The sequence below is a fragment of the Momordica charantia genome (assembly GCF_013281855.1).
Source record: "Momordica charantia cultivar OHB3-1 chromosome 9 unlocalized genomic scaffold, Mcharantia_2.0 BLBB01000009.1, whole genome shotgun sequence".
Classification (NCBI taxonomy): Eukaryota; Viridiplantae; Streptophyta; class Magnoliopsida; order Cucurbitales; family Cucurbitaceae; genus Momordica; species Momordica charantia.
Window position 1 is genome coordinate 7,800,417 of NW_028275167.1, and position 21,647 is coordinate 7,822,063.

At 32.5% G+C, this 21,647-nt stretch overlaps 2 protein-coding genes across 6 annotated transcripts; one reads left to right on the plus strand and one right to left on the minus strand.

Moving 5' to 3' along the window:
* Positions 1-357: 357 nt before the first annotated feature.
* On the minus strand, positions 358-6,759 carry LOC111013448 (protein FAR1-RELATED SEQUENCE 5). 5 transcript variants are annotated; one of them, XM_088117514.1, is made up of 4 exons: positions 6,332-6,749; positions 5,884-5,906; positions 4,546-4,967; positions 358-754 (listed from the first exon to the last, which is right to left on the minus strand). In XM_088117514.1, the coding sequence occupies exons 3-4, from the start codon at positions 4,870-4,872 to the stop codon at positions 548-550; spliced, it is 534 nt and encodes a 177-aa protein (XP_087973640.1). In that variant the 5' UTR covers positions 4,873-4,967; positions 5,884-5,906; positions 6,332-6,749; the 3' UTR covers positions 358-547. The 5 variants fall into 5 exon arrangements, 4 of the variants coding, with proteins under 4 accessions (XP_087973640.1, XP_087973641.1, XP_022143586.1 ...); XM_088117515.1 differs by having other exon boundaries at positions 5,879-5,906; XM_022287895.2 differs by lacking the exon at positions 5,884-5,906 and adding an exon at positions 1,499-1,554 and having other exon boundaries at positions 548-754; positions 6,332-6,759.
* A 5,750-nt stretch (positions 6,760-12,509) lies between these two features.
* On the plus strand, positions 12,510-13,696 carry LOC148208895 (maternal effect embryo arrest protein). Its single transcript, XM_088117516.1, has 2 exons — positions 12,510-12,806; positions 12,893-13,696. Exons 1-2 carry the CDS (start codon positions 12,799-12,801, stop codon positions 13,461-13,463), a joined length of 579 nt encoding a protein of 192 aa, XP_087973642.1. The 5' UTR covers positions 12,510-12,798; the 3' UTR covers positions 13,464-13,696.
* Positions 13,697-21,647: the final 7,951 nt, after the last annotated feature.

The window sequence follows — 21,647 nt, forward strand, 5'->3', positions numbered from 1 at the left end:
TTTAAAAGTATTAAGAACCAAAACGAATGTTTTGAAAGTACAAAGATTAAAATGAAGGAACCAAAATAGCCGTTTTGAAAGTACCAAGACTTGAATGAACCAAAACCGAAAGCACGTTAACCAAAATAGTATTTAAACTTATTTACAATCCATGAATTTAAATGCCTCTTCTAAATCATATCCAATACCTACTTAAATTATTAATATGCTACTAGTTTCTCGGCACTAAGTATATAATAGAATGAGTTGGCTGTCTCATGTATTTAAACTAATTAAGCCACTTTCTGAGTTATATTATATACTTGTGTCTGTATCCCCAAGAATAGATTTACATAATGCATAAACCTAAGATCAGAATAGAACAGAAAACACTATGAGATTCATTAATCATAATGCTTTCAGTGCATCTAACATGGTATAGTAGAGTCCAAGACTCTGATCTTCAGTTCAATACATAAATGGCTCTACTGTACATGACTAAATTATCAAGAACATTATTGAGACTCAATCTTTCAACTCTCTGCATATTCACTTTAAGCTTTATTTACTATTGTCGACATGAAAAATGTTTTTGCGTTCCAGATTCTACTTGCCTTAAATTGCCAATGATCACTTGTATTTTTGAAGATAATTCTTCTGTTTGCTCCTCCACCTTGGTGATGAAATTGAAAAGCTTTTCCCGATACGCTACGCATAGTTGCTCCTGATGCTCCAACTCCATTTTAAGCTCCTCGATCTTCTTATCTTTATCGCCCTGCAAGTACCGATGTCGATTCAATATACCAAGAAGAACTTCAAAGCTTTTAAATAAGTTTACATGTTAGAGACATACTTGCAACCACCAGACGAGCCCACATGGGACACAAAATGGAAAAAGGAACCAATTAAGCACAAAATCAGAGTTGGAGAACTGATTCTCTTTAATCGGTTCTTCAATTATTATGTTTATGTTAACAAATCAGCTACAATCATTCATTAATAAAACTACATTTTTAGATTAGGAACTTAGACATTTATCCAATCTCTGCTCTTCGTCTGCATCGCACATTTGATTTCTTTGGTCAGAAAATAGTTTAAGGAAAGAATAGAGATGAAGGAAGCATAGATACAAACACAAAACACGGATACGACACGACATGGACATGACACGAACATGTTTATTAAAATATACTATTTTTTTAAGTATATATCATTTTTATATGGGAATGAAGTCAATAAGCTTTATGCATTTTTATGCTTAAAAAAACAATTTGATGTATTTTACTCTCGAAATTTATTGTTTTGTCCTATATTATAATTTATGTCTATTTCTTAGGCTTAATAAGTATTCGATACGTGCCTAATAAGTGTCGAATCTATATTTACTTTGTACAACTAGTGTGTGAAACACATCTATTTAGCTAACAAGTGTCTGATATGTGTCTGTTAAATGTCAGACTATCTAACACAGACACGTTACCAAACTGAAGTGTATGTGCTTCTTAGCTCAGAATCATACCTAGAAGTAAGTTGCTTTAAAGTGGGATAACTAGAAAGGTATGACCATTGTCCTTCCTGAGTTGTGAAACATGAAAAAGAAGGGTGAATGTAAGTAGATTCTTCTTTTTTTTTTCTTAGATAAAATCATAAAAGACAGAACCTGATATATTCAAGTAAACAAAAGGAGAGAAACAATCAAGGACAGAGGGTGGAGATCACCCTCCCCAAAGACTGGACAATCTTTGTTTTTCAATCCTTCACAATCATTTGTAAACTATAATTATGAAAGAATTTCTTGTGGTTTGTAATCCACGAAGAAGCTAAGTACCATACATTCAAAAAGCCTGCTATTCCTTTCTCTGTAGGAGCCGAAAAAATGCTCTAACCTCACAATGCCAAAACACAAAAACTTTGCCCTTTAGAAGCGTTCCTACAAAATTTTCTAAGAAAAAATAATCAATTTAATGGAAGTAGATTCAGGCAACAGCAACGGCTATGTAACTAGACCAATGCGATAAGTAATGCAGGAAAGGCATCCGGCTTCTGCAATCTTGAACTAATCAACTGATACTCCCTTGATAAACAATATGGCCTAGATATTCAAGAGGCATCGCAAACTGGTATTTCTTAGCATATGCGATCAACTAATGCCAAAAGCTGTTGATAAATTATTGGCATGATCATGTAAAGTAGGGCTATAATTCAAAAAGACCACCACGAACACCCTTAAGAAAGGAAACCAGATATTGTTCGGGATAAAAGGTTTAAGGGGTAAACTAACGGGCATTACCAAAAATTCATAGTGACCTTCATCCCTGTATGTTTAAAACAAAAACTACATCCTCCTGTGTTCTAACAAAAACTATCTTGTGCACATGCACAAGCTTAAACCAAATTAGATGATACCCTAATTTTATATCTATCTTCAGAACAACCACCACACCATACAACTCATCTAGTAACTCCTTTGACTACAGTATGGTATATTTATTGACTCTAACTTTATTGAAAGCTCGATAATCCATACAAAACCTCCCATTTCCGTCTTTCTTTTTTATGAGAAAGAAAGGACTAGAAAAGGCATTAGTTCTTGGTTGAATCACAAAGCTCGAAGAGCATTTTCTTCATTTTTCGATCTCGTCCTTCTAAAATTGTGGATAATGTCATAATGATATGATCTAACATTGACTAGAGAAGAGTCTAATATCAACTCAAAAGCATGATCTCAACTTCTAGAGAAAGTTAACCCCACCTGGGGCATGGAATAGACCAGTAAGGGGTGAAGACTCGGTGAAATTTCCAAGAACAAGACCTGGGGAAACCACGCAAGCAACATTTCCTTCATCAATTTTTCAAACACATCCTTCTTAAATAATGAATAATGATAGGGTCTCACGTTGAGCAGAGAAAAGCTTGGGTATAAAAAAAAAAGCATGATCTTAACTTCTAGAGAGAGATAATCCCATCTGGTGCATGAAAGCAAAGCAATAAGTGGTGAGGACTTTGGTGAATGTCCCATGAATGGCACCCCAATCATGTTCTCGTCTTCAGAGCAATCTCCACAGTGTTGAGTTTCAACAAAACTAAATGGCCTTTCCTATAAATATATATATATATACTCTATTTTTAATAAGAAACCACTCTTTCATTGAGAAAAATGAAAAGGAGAACAAGAAGGGCATGCAAAAAAAAGCCAAATAAGAAGACGTCCATTACAGAAAAGGACTCCAATCCAAAAGAATGACACCTAACTGATAATTACAAAAAGCCTTAGAGACCGAACCCCACAGAGAAGTCTTAAACCTAAGAAGATTGGTTTGAACATAGACTTGAACATATTTGAAAATAGACTTGAGTGATAGATACCTGAGATCGGTATTTTTTTTTTTTTTTTTGTATGCCAAGAGAGGTTTTTCATTTTTTAAAAATGAAATAAAATAAAATAAAAAATAAAAGATAGATACCTGAGATTAAAGTAAGCTTGGGTCACTCAGAAGACACCTTCGATCTCTACCAGGAATTCCATTAGCTATTTCCAATCAACTGTGGCAGACCCACATCAGTAGCCACTACACACCCAAAAGTGGCATCCAAGCTTCCCAATAGTATTAGGTCGCAATTTCTCGATCACAGTGAGATCAAATAAGAATATAATCACCCTTTCACATACTTTCATTCCTTTAATTGAAACTCTTGTTTCCATAACAACATAGTTGCGTAGTGTCTTATGACCTCTACGAGTTCCTGCATGTTGTATATCCAAATTTCCAATATGTCCTCTTCAAAATCCTGGACAAAAATGACTAGCAATTCTCTTTTCATGCATGAATGACCCAACATATACTTCTCATTACAATTGAAAACCTCTTATCTCACTCACTTTGCAGATTACTATCGTCAATTTCAGTCAGGCGCAATCTTGGCACCACTAACAAATCGTTTGTCATATGTTGAAGTCCACCCCTCTCAGTCCAAAAAGTATATTGATTAGCTATGGCTTCACAACGTTCCCAAATGAAAAGCCAGACTTTCATAGAGAAAAATGCAAGAATACAAGGGCATACAAAAAAAAAAAACAGCCAACCAAAAGGAGCCAAATTAAAAGAAACGTTCCAATACCTAAATCAGTTACTATCAATTGCATAGGTCCTCACCTACAATGGCATTTTTTGAGAACAAGAAAAAAAAAAAGAAAATTAGTATGCTAATGAGCAATTCATACTTGAAAGAAGTACCAGATTACTACCATCATTCTAAGGAAACACTCTGGTATCCTTTGACAGAAGTCAACGGCCTTTTTTTTTATAAGAAACGAACTTTTCATTAAGACGAATGAAATGCTATGCATTATCATCTTCCGGACTTTATTTTGTATTTGAATTCTGTTTATTTATTACTTTGCACTGCTACCTTATCTCATTATAGTTATAGACATAAAATTAAAAAATAATAAAATAATAAAAAAAAAAAGAGGACAAAAGAAATCAGCAGGTAGTTTTATTTTATTCCTTTTTGTGGTGGTGGTGGTGAGGGAAGGGCATATCTTAAAGAATCATAATAACTCACCGAATTGTTGAAACCATTGGAACAAGCAACTAAAGGATGATTGTGATCCTTCACAAATCTTGTAACGACCCATTTTCCAGACTTCTCCATTTTTACCAAAATTGTTGCCTTGCAGCCCTCTCGTGCACTAGGCCGTGATTTTTTGTCTGATCCATAAATACCTCTGTGATTGGGAGAGAAACCTTGTTTATTACATCCAAGTCTCCGAGCTAGTGTTCTTCCATCAATTCCTGAACGACGCCGCTGCATGATTCGCACGACGAAACCCATCTGTCTGGCATATTCAACATAAAATTTTCTGGCAGCATCTTCAGAATCAAACTCCATACCCACATATGGCTCTAAAGTCACATTTCCTTCTGCTGCATCTGTGTTCACCTCAATAGAGTTGTGTGCTGGCCCTGATCCGTCGTCTAAATTCACTGTAACACTTTCATCAATGTTACTAATCTAGAAAATTGAGTTTAAAATCAATAAGAAATAATATTATAATCATTGCGCTCTCTCTAGTTTCTTCTTAATTGCGATTCTCCATTAATCAACACCTAACTATAGTGAGCATTCACCCACTTCTTTTGAAAAGTTATTTTCCTTCCAAAAAAGGGGGAAGTCCAATAAGAAATTATTTTACATCATAAAAAGCTCTTTCAGATCACAAACTACTCTTTTTTCCAAGAATGATATAAATATGAAAGATGTCAAAGCGAGCATAGCTCAACGGTAATTGACATATGCCTCCAACTAAGAGGTTGTGAGTTCGAATCCCCTCCTCAACATGTTGTACTCAAAGAAAAAAAAAGATATAAATATGAAAGATTATTTTAAAAAAAAATAAAGAAGAGGATATAGCAACAAAGTTTTTAGCATGAAGCATCCTACACTTAAGCATATAAAAATTTGAACTAAAGAGAGAAATGGAGAACAGGAAAAAGAAAGAGAGCGATGGCTAGAGAGAGAAACAGGAACCTTGGGATCTATGTTACATTATGGTACAAATTAACCATAAGTATAAAACTATATGGTGAAAATTTTTCAAATTAGCTGCCTAAAAACAAGTTGACTCTTTTATCTTATCGCATGATTAAGCCTCATCTTGAAGAAGCCTCCCATTTTTTGATTGGAATATTTCCCCTCGCAAACTATAGGTCATGTTAAGCCTACATCAACTCGTAATGAAAAGACTGCTAATTAACCATCACAGATTTGAAGTGTTGCAATGCAACGTTCAAGAATCATTAAGGACACACATATCTACTTGAATGAAAAATAATTTTAGTCCTAATCTTAGTAGAGCAAACAATAACATAAAATCGAGTTCAAAAATTGGAACTACCTCACCTGGATGACAGGTAACTTCATTCCTTCAAACAGTAGGAAAAAGAAAACAATCAGAATAACATCAACCGATGGAATTCTCATAATTCAATTCAATTAAGGGGAAATTATTCATATATGAAAAACCAAAACCATGAGTACCATTCGTTTCAATCATTGTCAAGCACCTACATGAAATAACTCATTAAAAGAATGAAAATGCAACCTAATTCCAAGTACTCTGCATTACTCATCACTCCACTCCAATAGTGGACATGTGGGAAAATTCAGACCCAACAGAAAAATTAGGGCATGAACTAGACTAGTGAACAATTAAGTTCCGGAACACTACAGACGTTTCAGATTCCGAGCAGCGAAGAACGATTAAATGTTAAAAAGCGAAAAAGAAAAAAAATGTCAAGACAAATGAATGATGAAACGAAAACCCGTAAACAGAATTATGGGAACTCACTGAATAGAAACTCGTAATCCGCCGAGACCGCTTTACATCCAAATCGAAACTGAAATGAAGATTGATTTCGTCTTCTGAACTGAGAAAATACTTGGAAACTGAAGCGGGATTGGGTTCAGAATCGGAATTCTGTGGGTCTTCGGTGAAATCTCTTCCCCTTCGCTGATTGGAACGATGAAGGGATGCGATTGAACCTTGGCGACGAAGTTGTTGTGTTGGATGGTTATGGTTGGTTATAGGATTGGATCGGTTTGGAGAAGTGGGTTTTTGGAATTGTACAAAGAGGCTCAGACGGCGAAAACTTTTTCACAAGTATAAGCAAAGCAACAGATTTTCTCTACGGAAGTGTTCTTGGATTTAGAAAAGTACGCCTATTTTCGTTTGGATCTCGTGAATTTTCCAATTCCAACATTGGAATTCAATGAATTGATTTAAGGCACACTTCGACAAAAATTTCTATTCTATTTGATGTATAAGATATTAGTAGGTGTGGATCTACCATTAATATATCAGTTTTAAAAAGTGACGGTTTTGTTTCCAACATTTAAAAAATAATGCTCATCCTGAATGTTGATATGATATTAGATAGTGTTCATCTTAAATGCTGACATGATATCGATGAGTTTACAAATTTTAGAAGATATGTAACAAGATGACATTTTTTCCCTTTTTAATTTTCTCTCCTCTTTCTCTCTCTTCCCTTCTCCTTGTCTACAACATTCTTCTTCCGTGTCACGATTCGAAATTCTTACCTAAAATATCCAAAATCTTCGATTCCACCTCTTTGAATATTTTGCCATGAAGATATCCAAAGAGGTTGTAGAATCGAAGATTTTGGAAATTTCTTTTTTTAGGGATTTGGCACGATGATGTCGGAGATGAGGAAGCAGAAGAGGGAGTAGGGATAAAGAGAACGGGAAAATAAGAAGGAAAAAATGTCATGTGAAATAAAAATAATAAAAATTTAATAAATATGGTCATATCATCTAAATTTTACCAACTCACCAATGCCAGGTCAGCAAAGTTCAGTGACAGTGTCACTGACGGAAGTTTCGAGAACTTTTTTACCCTATTTTTTAAGGTCAAAGACCAAATTGCCGGTTTTTGAAACTTAGAGACTAAACCGAACTTATTCTCAAACTCAATGGCCAAACATGTATTTTACCAAAAAAGGAAAAGAAAAATCTCAACATTATTGGAAAAGTTAGATTTTTGACCCTAAGAACTTTTGAGTTTGGACTTTTGACCCATTTTCAAAATATTGTAGTGGGGAAATTGAGATTTTTGACCATTTTCTGAAAACTAAATTTCTCCACAATCTTGATTATCTCCACCAATCTTTGGAGAAATTGAAATTTCTAACCTATTGTTTAATTCAATTTGGATTTTTGACCTCATTTCAAAAAACTTTAATTCGTGACTCTCCTATTGAAAATATGACCTCTCTCAATTTTTGGTAAATCTAGGATTACGAAAATAGTTCAAATTGATTTTACTCATAATCCACAATTCCCCTCCCCTTTGAGATTAAGATGTTTGACCTCTTCTTTAATTTAATTTGGATTTTTAACCTCATTTCAAAAAACTCTAATTTGTGACCCTCTCAATTTTTTGTGAATGAGTGATAACGAAAATATCCTTAAAAGTTTAAATTGATTTTACTCACAATCCCTATCTGATTGAATTAAATAATGAGTAAACAAAATCGATGGATTTAAATTTGAAGAATCTAAACTAATTTAAAGTAAAGTTTATTTTTATTATTTTAAACAAAAAACTCAAAATAAAATAAAATAAATAAAAATGAGCTGAATCAAATACGATGTCAAGAGATGCATATGATTATAATAACATAGCATTAGTCACACCAATTAAAGTTTTATTTTTCCTCTCAATTACTCCATTTATTAGAATACGGTGAATACGGTGAATATGGTGGAATAGTCTCATGAATGATTTTCAATGATTCAACATATGAATTAAATTCATATGATTCATATTCTCGGCCTCTATCATTTCTAACTCCTTTAATTTTTCTACCGAATTGATTTTCAACTTTGAGGAGAAATTTTTTGAAATTCTTAAAAACATCACTTTTATTTTTCCTGAAATAAACATAAGTATATTTAGAAAAGTCATCAATAAAAGTGATAAAATATGTATTTCCTCCTCTAGTTAAAATCCCTTCAAAGTCACACAAATCTATATGAATTGAATCTAATAATTCGATATTTCTCTCTAAACTTTTATGAGATCGTTTAGTAATTTTATCTTTACTGCATATCTCACATTTCTCAAAACATTTTTTAAACTAAGAATTAATCTCAGACTACTCATAGTTCCCACATATTTGTTATGTTTATGACATAAACGAGCATGCGAAAATTTAAAGAAGAGAGCATAAAAATTGAACTGGTGGATGCTTTATTTATATTATCAATGTTCAATTTGAACATTCCATCACATGCATTACCTTTCCCAACAAAAACTTCTTTTTTAGTTATCACATATTGATCATATTATTCCATAGTCTCTTTAAAGCCAGCCTTATTAAGAAGATAGATTGACATCAAATTCTTCCTCATGGAGGATGTGTAAAGCACATCTTTTAAAATTAAAACCCTTCCAACAATGAATTTTAACTCAAATTCACTAGTTCCCATAATTTAAGTCGTAAGCATTATTGTTTTAGGCTCTTTAAAAGGAGTATAAACTTTGAACCAATCATTATCATAACAAACATGTCTATTGGCACCAGAACCATCTCACCATCCATCAACGCACTGAATCATATATATATATATATATATATATATATATATATATATATATCAGTTATCATATCCACAAAAGACTCTTCAGTAACATTAGCCTGGGGTACAGGTTCATGTTTTCGGAATCTGCAAAATCGAACAAAACAAACTAATCTTGAGTATTGTGGATATGCTTGAATTCACTTGGCTTGGATTTTTCTTATTTGAAAAATGAGGTTTATTCTCTTTTTCATATAACTCTTCTTTGGCTTTAAATGATTATTTTCAGAATTTGACCATTATGTAAATTATCATTAGTAGAGATTAGATTTACGTTGGTGAAATTTTGATTACCTTCTTAAATTAAAGTATCTTGTCCTCTTGCTTCTTCTCCCACGCGGATGCAAGTGATTAGTGATAACTCTCCAAAAGAGAATTATTCTAACTATTATTCGGGTAGTTTTGTGCTAATTATTGCTACTGTGTATCTATTTTAGATCTTAAAAAGCATAAATGGAAATAGAGTCTGTGAAATGAGCTTAATTCCCTTGTATTTGATGCTTTAGCTTAAGTTCTGGCTGATTTCTTCTATCAATGGCTCTTTTGCGCATAGTTGAAAGTTGAGGATTAAGACATGAGAAAAGCACAGAGCTTAGGCAGAAATTGATGAAGCATTGTTGAGTTGAAAATGTAAAAAGCTGGAGCAATCTAATGTTGGAGCATGGATTCACAGTGCAATAATTATCCCACAAGAGGATATTTTACCATGCTCGTAAAAATTCTAGTGGGGTGCCCTAAAATTAGGGCTCGACCTAGTCGACACACACAAATTCCAAGAGGAGAACATTCCTTTCGTGTTGGAAGAGACAGGGAAAGGAATCCACCATTTTCGGGAGGAGAGCTGACGATAGAGAGAAGCTCTGCTGGTCCTTGCGTGCTAGTATTTCTTCCATCTGCGTTTTTGTTTTCTTCTTTAAAATGGGTTGTATCTTTTGCTTCCCTATTTCACTTCCCCCTTTCCCATGAACTAAACTTTATTTTGGTGGAGATTTCCATGCTGTAACTTTTGAACAATCAATACTCTGGCTGATTTCATTTTGCTAGCTATTAAATAGAGCTGTGTTGATTTCTTTCATTTTATTAAGCATTGTTGGCCACTTTGTTTAGTTTACTAGTTTCTATATGATCCGGAAGGATGTATGGATAATTGATCTGCTATATTTGTGATTTAGCTGCTGTTTATTTTAGTGGGTTCGTGGATACTCAGGAATGAGATCTCGTAATCATGCTTAGAACTCATTTTTATTGCTTGGATATCTAGCAACAGGAGTTGTAGGTATTCATATTTGGGTATCTCGGAAAGAAACCGTGTCGAGTTGAATAATAGCAGTCGATTTCATGTTAGAGTGTGGGTTGAGATTGAGTGAGAGCTAAGGAATCTCCCCCGTCTTCTCCATAATTGTTATCCATTTTCTTTTGTACTGTACTAGAGCTTTTCCTTGCCCCAACATTCGTAGGGTGTGTTCATTTCTTGGAATCCTTTATAGCTTTCATTTATAGTACATCTTTTTACAGTTTTAGCAACAAACCATTATATTTTTACTTTATTGCACAATTGGTATTCTCGAGCATAGCTTGAAATTTACACTAAGTCCCTTTGGATTCGACCTCGTTTGTACTACAATTGACGAATATAGTGTACACTGGTATTCACCTTGATTGTGAGCATGCAACAATTAGCATCTCTAGAGAAATTTATTTTTGCTCACATAGTTTTTTGATATTCTCACCACAATGGTAGAAGCCTGTCAATTATGTCGGCCACAATTTTAATTTCTTCAGATACTACTTCAGCTACTATCATTTAAAAGTCTTGCGCTTACTCAACTACAAAATTTTCATCTACCATATGAGAGTGAAAGAAATGACTTGAGCATATTATTTCACCCCTGCCTCTTTAGTATCATATTTACTTTGCAAGGCTTTCCATATATTTCTTGGCAGATGTGAAAGTAATATCATAATAATCATAAAAATGATCAGCAAGACAATTTAAAAGATAATATGGCATTTGTACTCATCTTTCTCATACTTGTCAATTTTCTCCTGGTGTTCCACGAACTCTTTAACGCTCATGCTTTCAGTATCAATTTTCATTGGGTTTTTGTCAGTGAGGACATAGGCCACCTTGAGAAGATTAGGTAGAACGACACTTTTTCCTTCAATCTCTTAAAGTGTGCTTGTTGAGATCTCGAATATTCTCATTAGGTTTCTCAATGGTAGACTCCATATCAATTCTCCTTAAAATCCAAGTTGAATTTCCTTAAAATTATTATTGGGGGAATTATAAATAATAGAGGTAATTGGAGTAGAAATTGAGAAATAAACATGTAAACAATTAGGTTGAGGCGCAAGTATATCGCTCTCTCCAAGCCCTCTGTGATGTGTATTTATTTATCAACCATTGATTCAGCAGGTACCCTCTAGCCTATCCCCTCCGAGGTACAACAACCCAATTGAAACATCGTGTAGCTCAAACCATCCTGCAAAGGAGGTTGAGCTCAAAGCTCCATAACAAAGAGCATCCCTCTTTTAGCCAATTGCTGTTAAAAGAGCAAAATAGAGAAGAAAGTATGAGTTTTAAGTTGTGATTTGAAAGTGAGATTAGAGAGGTATTTATAAGATTTCTACAAGTAAGTACTCAATATAAAAGTTAACAAGGCTTTTTAAACCTCTCTTTTTCAAATTCGTTTTTTCACCCGAAAAACCTCCCAAATCTTAAATTCTCAATTTAAATAAAAAGAAACTCGATTATTAATAAATAATAAAATGTAACAATAATAAACTTAACCAATTGCGAGGAGTTAACCAAATGTGAGGGCTGAGTGGCTACTCACTAAACCTAAAGAGACTAGACTCCCTACAACAAATAGTAAATTCAAAATGTATTTAGCGCCCCAACACCACATGATAGATGATATGATTTGATATAATTAGAATTATTTTAGAATTGGTTTCCTTTTGTGTTTGTATCCAATTATGACTTGGATATAATTTAGGATATGATTTAAGTTTTGAATTCCTTGATTTAAATTTATTTGATTTAGATGTTAGTTGTTGTCTTCATCATATTATAAATGGATGGGTAGGTTCTATCCCATTTGAGATTGAAATCAATTGTAGGGATTATTTTACCTATTTTCTCCCCTCGAAAGTTTAGCAATAGAGCCTAAGCCCTGAAGCTTTAGTCTTTGCATCTATAGCCCATCTTTAGGGATTGTAGCACCGCGGCGCTATAGCCTTCGACCCTCTGGGTGGGTGTGGGTCCTCTGGTTTCTCACATGTTTTGGCTCTATTTTCTCAACAATTCATTCCCATCCAACTCCGGGTGCTTTATCAGAGATTCTCTGCGCAAAAAAAGTAACACCTATACTCATAGTTGTTATTTATTATACATTGGTCTCACGAAATGAAAAGAAAACATCGCACCAGACGGCAAAAGACCCCTTGACTTCCACGTCCCCTCCATTTGACCCTTTTCTCACCACGTTTCCACAAAAAGCATCTCCTTTTCATTTCTCTCTTTCTTTATTTCTTTCGCTTTCAAAAACAAACACACAAAAAATTCCAACACAAATCCCCCAAGCAATCCTATTCCTCAGTTTTCAATCCTCCCGCCGGCGAATCCACTGTCAAATCTCCGCCGATTCCTCCATGGATGAGTAAACTCTAAACCCTTCTCTTCACTCTCCGCATTCATCGATCGATTCTCCATTTTTTTCAACTGATTTTCCCTGTTTCCGACCAGATCCGAGCCCTACCCAAAGGAGTTCCACGGCGGCCGGAGCAGAACCGACGAAATCCGTTCATCGTCCACCACCAGCGTCCACGTTACGGCCCTCGACGGCCTCGTCAACGTGAACTCCCTCTTCACCATCGCCGTCTTCGTCGGCCTTTCCCTGACCACCCCCGGCCAGCACAGCCTCGAGAATCCCTCCGCCTGCGACGCCGGCGTCGACGTCGCCCGCAAGCTCCTCGTCTTCGAGGTCGTCTCCTTCAGCTTCTTCCTCTTCTCCTCCCTCGTCGCCCAGGGCCTCAAGCTCGCCATTAATCTCCTCAATAGCAGGGATGTGGATGAGGCCTTTAGGGCACACATTAATCTGAAGGTCCTCAGATTCGGGATGCTCGCCTCCGCCGTTGGATCTGTGATGGGATGCTTGTTCCTCATGCTGTCCATGGTCGATGTTATTCAAATTCGCCTTGGGATGCTCTCCTGTGGGAGCAAATCGGCTGTTCATGCTACGGCGGCGCTGCTTCTTCTGGTTTCCTCTGCTCTTTTGGTCTATATTTCTACTGCTATTTACGCTTTTCTGCATTGATGATCATGATGATCCTGAATTCTTCCATGGATTTATTTATATATTTATGCTTCAATTTTCATCACTTGTCTATACTCTCCTCTGTGTCTTCCATTGCCCTCCATTGTTTTCGATTTGAGCTCATTCGGTTCTGGTTCTGTGGGCGTTGTGCTTATTTTGAAGCATGTCAAAAGTTATTGTAATGTATCAACTTAAACTCTTGAATTCAATCATAGTTTAACATGAGTTTTCAAGTGGGTTACTAGTATATATATTGTTAGGAGAATATGAGTTCTTATGGTCTACTTTGAGCTTAAATCTCTATGATCTTACTTTGAGATTCTACTCTGAAAGATGTAGTGTCAATAGAGATGTTGTTCGTGTTTATACATATAAGATTTTCTACCGTTTTCTGACTGATGTTAGACTATAGTTACATTCTTACATTCTCTGTTTGTGTAAATGTAATGCGATTGTTTTTGGGTGTGTACTCTTCAGAAAAAGATTTGCACATTCATCCTTTGTAAAAAAAAGGTTAATTACTTGCAAGTTGAGAGTTGTATAAGCGGTAATGTCGGTGTATAGCTTTGTGAGAAGGATGGCCGAAAGAAGAGTGGGGTACCTTTGGTTGGTTTTTGGAATTCGACATTAAGAAGTGTTTCCACATTGATTGGTCTCGAGAGAAAATGTGTTGAAGAGTACAGATGTTAATATTCATGGGGTTGCATCTCAAAACCAATTGGTAATTCATGGGGTTGCATCTCAAAACCAATTGGTAATGAGAGGAGTAGCCTATGTCTATTATAAACTTTTGTTAGGTTTCTTATCTTATAAATGAGGATCCTTAACATGCCCTCTAAGATTTTGGTTCATCGATCTTGACCGAATACCATTTTTGGATAGAAGGCTCGAAACTCTGATACCGTATTAATATTCTTGGGATTCCATCTCAAAACTATTCCTGAGATTCCATCTCAAAACTAATTAGCTAGGTAACTTTGCTAACAAGATAAAGAAAGCTATCCATTAAGTTATCCTTGCCATCTCATTTCCCCTTGCTTAAGTAATCATCTCCCAACCCTTCATTTCAGCCATATAAACTCAGCTTTCAGTTAATTGGAGGTTGATTGAAAGCACATTTCTTCAGGTTCAAAACCCCTAAATTTTTTAAGATAGGTGATGTAGAAAGTTTTCTTTAACCAATATTTTATTCTTGTTTTTTAACTGGTGATTTGTTTTTCACTCAAATCTTAATTTTATTTTTCCATTGGGCCTTTGTCTCCAGTCAAATCTCAAAGTTGAAATGTTTTTTTTTTCTTTTCCTATTAATTGAGGAAAAGTTAAAAAGATGTAGTTTGTCACTGTTGGTGTTTGAAATTTACCATTCATGTCTAAAGACTTGCAAATGAGGATATTTTATTTTATTTATTTATTTTTAAGTAGTTCAACAAACACAGAATTCAAATAGAGTTTCAATTTTCACTTTAGCATATCTTAATTAATGAATATTTACAGAGGTGGCAGTTGAAGGCTGGGATATTAAATATGATGGATTCAAGGGTACTATGATAGACAAAATATTGCCAAGCTTAGCTTAACTGCTACCTGTCTTAGACACCTCCCACCTCCACTTGTATTAAAACAAAATGATAGAATATAGGGTTTTTTTTAATACAAGTGCGGGTGGGGATTTGAACTCATGACCTCTCGATAAAAAATAAGTGTTAATTACCGTCGAACTAAACTTTTGTTAACAAAAAAAACAGAGGAATTGATGAGAAGTAAGAGCATGCTACATCAGGATGGCAAACGAAAAAAACCAATGGGGTTGAGTTCCCACAAGTTGGAGAATCCTCAATTTGATTGGGTACGAGGTCAAATTGGGAATTTTATTTAGGTCCTCAAGGGACGGGACAGGAAATATGTTTAAATATTAATTATATGTAAAATATTAATTTTATACAATAATATATAATAAATAATATTATTAAGCCTAATGAACCAAATCCAATATATTCTTCTATGTATCTGTATTGTGACCTTATGGAAATGAATCATATTACAACAAAAATATGTGATATTATGTTAGTTTTTTTTAATCCCTATTTAAAAGAAAATATTGGAATCATTAAAATATTTTAATTATTTTAAAATAGTTTGTTTAATAATTTTAAATATTTATTAAAATATTCAAATCGCTTATGCCTATGCATTTACTTCTAAATTATGGGGTAGAGCGGGACGTTCTCATCTTGTCCGATTCCCAAACCTATTCTACCATATGCTGAATTATGAACGACTCTTGAGTTGGAAATTGTTGAATATGGTCGTGTCTTGTATCTTTGAGTCGGGTTGTGACATGCCGTGTTGATGTGAATGCAATTTGGCACATGGAGCCATTTGAGGATTTGCTATTGTTGAGCAAATGAGGAAGATTGTTTTTGTTTACATTTGCTCTCTCATTCGAGGAGTTGCAATTCAACTCGATGAAGAAGAGAAGAATAGTAGAATAGTGTTTCACGTAGGCGAAAAAAAGGCCGTGGAGACTAGAGAGAAGGATTTCAGCTTACTACTACTCTTTACAATTTTTATGCATGACAAAGGGTTTTCAAAGTTATTCTCGGTTAAGGATCCACCTTGAAAAGGAAAAGATTTTACAATGGTTTATAATAGACATGATCTACTTCTCTTATTGTCATTGGTTATGAAAATTAATATGATATCACAGTCCAAAAAATCTCAACCCATTAATACAACTTAGTAATTTTACTTATATGAAAATATCTTTCAACTTCTTATTTGATATGAAATTTTTAAAGACACTAGTTGTTTAGATTTATTTTAAATATGAAATTTTTAAAGACTTCAGTGGTTTAGATTTATTTTTATAATTAAACGTATTAAGAGAAGTTTGCAAGATGAAATTGATTGTCCTATTAAAATATTAAATTATATAAAGAAATGTAAACGTTTTTCCAAATGCATATATTGCTTATAGAATATTATTAACAATACCGGTAACAGTTGTTTACGCTGAAAGAAGCTTTTCAAAATCAAAATTAATGAAATAGTATTTAAGGGCAACTTTGTCACAAGAAAGATTAAATGAATTGGCCATATTGCATGAACTTAGATTATCAAAATTTAGTACATATTTTGTATCTCAAAAAGTAAGAAAAATATATTTTAGATCCTATTTCCTACATTAAGGTCTCTCAATCAAAGTTTTGCTTAAGGCCCCGTATCATCTCAAGCCGCCTCGCTCATCAAGGAAGGAATCTTAAAGAATGTGTGGAAAAATCTCTCACCTTTGTTTTTATATTTTTTTCGTTCAACAATATAGAATTGAGAAATCGAACATCTAATATTTTAGTCAATGATATATATTTTAACTAGTTAATGAACTATGCTCAAATTGATTTACTTATTTACATTTTTACATGCAAAAACATGTATCATATGGTGTGATTTCAAGTAATAGGGCAGGTAAAGTGTGAAGAGCGTAGCTGACCCATTAATTAGTTTGACTTTTTTTTTTGTATTTGGTATAGACAAAATAGGTTAAAAAATACTTTTGGTCTCTCTACTTGGAATGAAGTAACAACTTAGTCTTTAAGCTTTGACTTGTAATGATTTAGTCCCTGTACTTTTAAATTTGTAACAATTTGGCCCTCAAACTATAGTATAGTCCCAGTAATTATAAATTTGTAACAATTTAATTCCTATCGTTCTTATAAATTTAGATCAATAAATCAATGAAGGACCAAATGTATTTACAAATTACAAAGACTAAATCATTACAAGATAAAAATCGATACCTAATTTTGACAAAAAAATTTTACGATAGGGACTAGATTGTTAAAAAAATTTAAACTATAAGGACTAAACTGTTACATATTAAAGTTTAAGGACTAAATTGCTACCAATTTAAAAGTAAAAAAACTAAATTGTGTTATGAACTAAAGTTTAGAAACTAAATCATTATTAAAAGTATAGAGACCAAATGTGTTTTTTAACCAACAAAATATTTCATAGTTTCAAACGCTTTTTATAGAATTTCATTGTAATAATTGTGTTTTGGAGGAGGAAAAAGGATTATAATTAAATCTCACCTACCACGGGGTGACTTGAGAAAAAAGATGCATACTTATAAATTTTCTAATCCACGTCAATATTTCTTTCAACATTTTCATAAATGAAAAGATTTGAGAGGGCTAGCTCGAGTTAATTGGTTAACATTTTCATTCTCACATGCAAATATTATATGTATCATATGGTGTGATTTCAAAGAATAGGGTAGGTAAAGTGTGAAGAAGGGGACCCATTAATTAGTTAAATTTTTTTTATTCAAACAAAATATTTCAAAGTTTCAAAAGCTCTTTATAGAATCTCATTTTAATAGTTGTGTTTGGAGGAGGAAAAATGATTATAAATCTCACCTACCTCGGGATGACTTGAGAAAAAAATGTATACTTATAAAATTTTTTAATGCGTGTCAATGTATCCTTCAACGTAAAGAAAAGATATGTATTAGAAATTGATCCACATCAATATTGCCCACTCTTGTTCTATCCATACTATACTTATTATCCTAAAATTTCGTCTTTGATAACAATAAAAATCTATTTTTATTTTATTGACATAAATTGATCTAAAGTATAAATAGAAAAGGATCAATCAAGTGATTAAATGAACTAATTGATTTTATACTCCAAATAAAAATTTATACATTTACCCTTAAATGAGGTGATTTTGTTGCAATTCTATGAAAAAAAATTATTAATTTTTTTAACTATTTATATTTATTGATGGAATAAATTTGATATTATTTTTTTCCTACTTCTTAATTTTTTCTTTCGCCATACATCTTTTATTTCTATCCAGATTGATGATCTCTATAGTGCCAATACAATAAATATCCTTAGTTTTCTTTTTTAATTCTTTTCCTTCTTTTCTCTTATTTATTATATATAATATAATTTATTATTATTAGAATATTTTATCTTATAATATTTTTTTTATCTTTCTCTATTTAAAATTTAAATTTAAATATATTTATTTTATCTATATATTGAGCTAAGCTTATTAGGGCTAATTTTCATAATATTCGCATTAATGTTGTCTTTGATATTTAATTAAAATTTCTATAAATTTGATAATTGATTCCTCTTGGTCGGGTATTAAAGTTCCATCACACGTCGATATTTCCATATTGTTCATGGGTTCAACATGGACATTTTCATAATAATAAAAAAATATCGAAAAAATATCATTAATGTGAACATAATATTAATAATTGCAATTTTATGCTTATTTAAAAGTGGTGAAATGCCTATTTGTTCATTTAATTTCTTTTTATGATTTTTCCAAAAGTATCCAACAACGACAACATCGACATTTTATCGATATTTTTATCAACATTTCTATAAAATCTAAATATCGACATTTCATCGACATCCAAATGTCATCCAGGTTTAAAACTTATTTGTAATACCAAATAAGGAAATTTCTTATCCATCTTCATGTTCACCGAAAAAACCATGAACCAAGTAAGCGGTATTCAAAAAAGTAGGGTAGGTAAAATGTGCATGTGAAAAATAAAATTTGTTTCTAGTTTAGTTTGACTTGTTTTATGAAAATGAAGCATTTTCAAACACTAAAGAATTTCATCATTATGATTGTCGTCGAGAAAACAAGAATTATATGTCACCTTTTCAGATCATCTAATCTAAAAATACGATGGAGAGAAAGTTATAATAATCGATGTTCTATTGATATTTTCATAAACTAAATGACTTGATATTAACCTAAAGATTATTAGATTGTGTTTTTCTCCGAAATATTATAAAAATATCGGAAAAATTGATATATTGATAGGATATATACCATATGAAATATATAAATTAATATTAATTATAATGACAATTTATATCTAACTTATTTGAGGTGTTAGGTCTTTTTTATCTATTAATTTAGAAACTTTTTTGAGTTTCCATAATTTTCATGATGTTTCTCTTTAATTATTAATCAACTCAAATATTTTATCGATACTTTTACAAATTTAACATCCCTTTTACCTATTTCATGTGGGATCCAGCCATACTCACTAATTAAGATTTAACTAATTAAGATGACTTAGTCTTCATTAACCAAAGACTTAAGACTTAGATGAGATGGTATTTTCTTTGAATCATATGATATAATTGGCTATATATACCATATGAATTAACTACAAAAATCCTAAAAGATAAATTTTGAGCAAAAAGAGAAAGAAAAATGGGCTTCAAACACCGCTTGATGTCGATAATACGAAAGACTATGTTTCTGCTCATGCTTGTCTTAGCCTGTTGCAACATTGCAGCCGCTACAAAAACAAGCGACTTAGTTACACCTCCTAGTGGTATGTTATTAAAGGCTCATTTAATAATATATTACTGGTCATTTCTTATTTCTTATTTATCATTTCTAGTTTTTAGAAATAATAGTTTCTCGTATCTTATCTATAAATAATATTTTTAAAATTGTGTAGAAATTTTGGAAACAACAAAAATCATATGTCTTGTTTCTGGTTCCAACTTTTAAGTTTTTTTTTTTTAAATATAGATAAAAATATTATTTTATCATTTTTAACTTATAAAGCGCATAATAAATATCAAAAAATAAATATAACATAAAAAATTTTGAAGATTTAATTTGAAAATTTAATTTTCATATAAAACTTTAGCTATTTCTTTTAATTTAAAATTTTAAAGAATAAGAAACAATAAATTATTAACAAAACATGTTTATATCTTATTTTCAATAAAAAATAAACAACAAAAAACAAGAAACGGTTATCAAATGTAGTTTTATTTTTATTTATTTTAGGATAAGAAACCGAAAACAATAAATGGAAACCAAAAATAAGAAACAAAATGTTATGGGACGGACTTAATTATTAATTTATTGTTTGATAAACCATGTGATTCCTTTAAATTTCAGGTCCTAAAATGAGGAAAGGAATGATAGGTCCGAAACTAGATAATCCTTGGAATGGAAGTCATGGAGGTGATAGAGGTGGTCGTCCTTGACAAATTTTATGCTTTCTTGTTTCATGATAACCATATATCATATAATAATCTCTTCTCTCTCTCTCTATGTAACAAGTACTTTTATTACAATGTGATAACTCATATATTACAATGAAATTCTAATACATCAGAACTGATTTTGATTTACGTGGGAGTGCATGTATCTAATATTTTCGAGTTGACAATACGTTAAAGAATAAAAATAATTAGCATTCAAAAAAAAATTGTGAAATTCAGAACAAAACTACAACGAAAATTAAATAAATAAACTGGTGAAAGTATATCTACCTAGAGAATGTGGAAAGAAGTTAGTGAGACTCATAGCATCACCAACTTCTTCAAAAAATTATTGTTGGGTGTGAGAGGAGGAAAGAAGATAATATGTATATAAGTGAGCGACAACATCTCTGTTAGGATGAAACTTTTTGAGTAAAACAAAAAAACAAAGTCTGATCCCTAACCACCACGTCCTTCACCCTCTCCCAAAAAAGTTCCCTTACTTTATTTTACTATTCATATGTGAAATTAAATATTATAATTTTCTTTTATCTATATATATCATGTATATCAATCACTAATATCGTGTGGAGGACCATTTGATTTAAGATTTTGTTCGATGTCGACGTTGAGAATAAAGTATTTGAGAATCGAGTATTTTTTTTTTTTTTTGTAGTATTTTGAACTCAAGATTAAACACCAATCATTTTGATGGGTTCAAGATATCAAACTGCTCGCATAATTTCAAGGTATACTCCCATATTGTTACAAAATCTATATGAAAATAAATTCCCACGTAGTACAGACTCTCACAAACAAGTAGGTCAACAAGTTCAGAACTTACAAGAATCTAAACTCTCAAAATACAAACTCTTTCTCAAACAAAATGGTAGGTTCTAATGAAGAAATTCAAATTGAATTTGAATTTTAAAATATGTAACTGCTCCTCCCCTAAAATCTCTCCACTCTCTCATTGGGTGTGTGTTATACGGGAGAATTTCCCTGAAAAACAGAGAGAGAGTTTCCTAGGATTGTCTCAAAATTCTTCACCATGACTTGGTTTTCGTGGTTCCACTGCGACACTAAAAATAAAACAAATTTTTGCATGTGAGAAGAATGACGATGGAACTTTAATCAT

What these genes read in the sequence shown, in the direction of transcription:
- LOC111013448 (XM_022287894.2), bottom strand. An exon ending in CCAATGGTTTCAACAATTCG is followed by an intron (nt 755 to 4,545) that starts GTGAGTTATTAT and finishes CGGTACTTGCAG; the next exon opens with GGCGATAAAGATAAGAAGAT.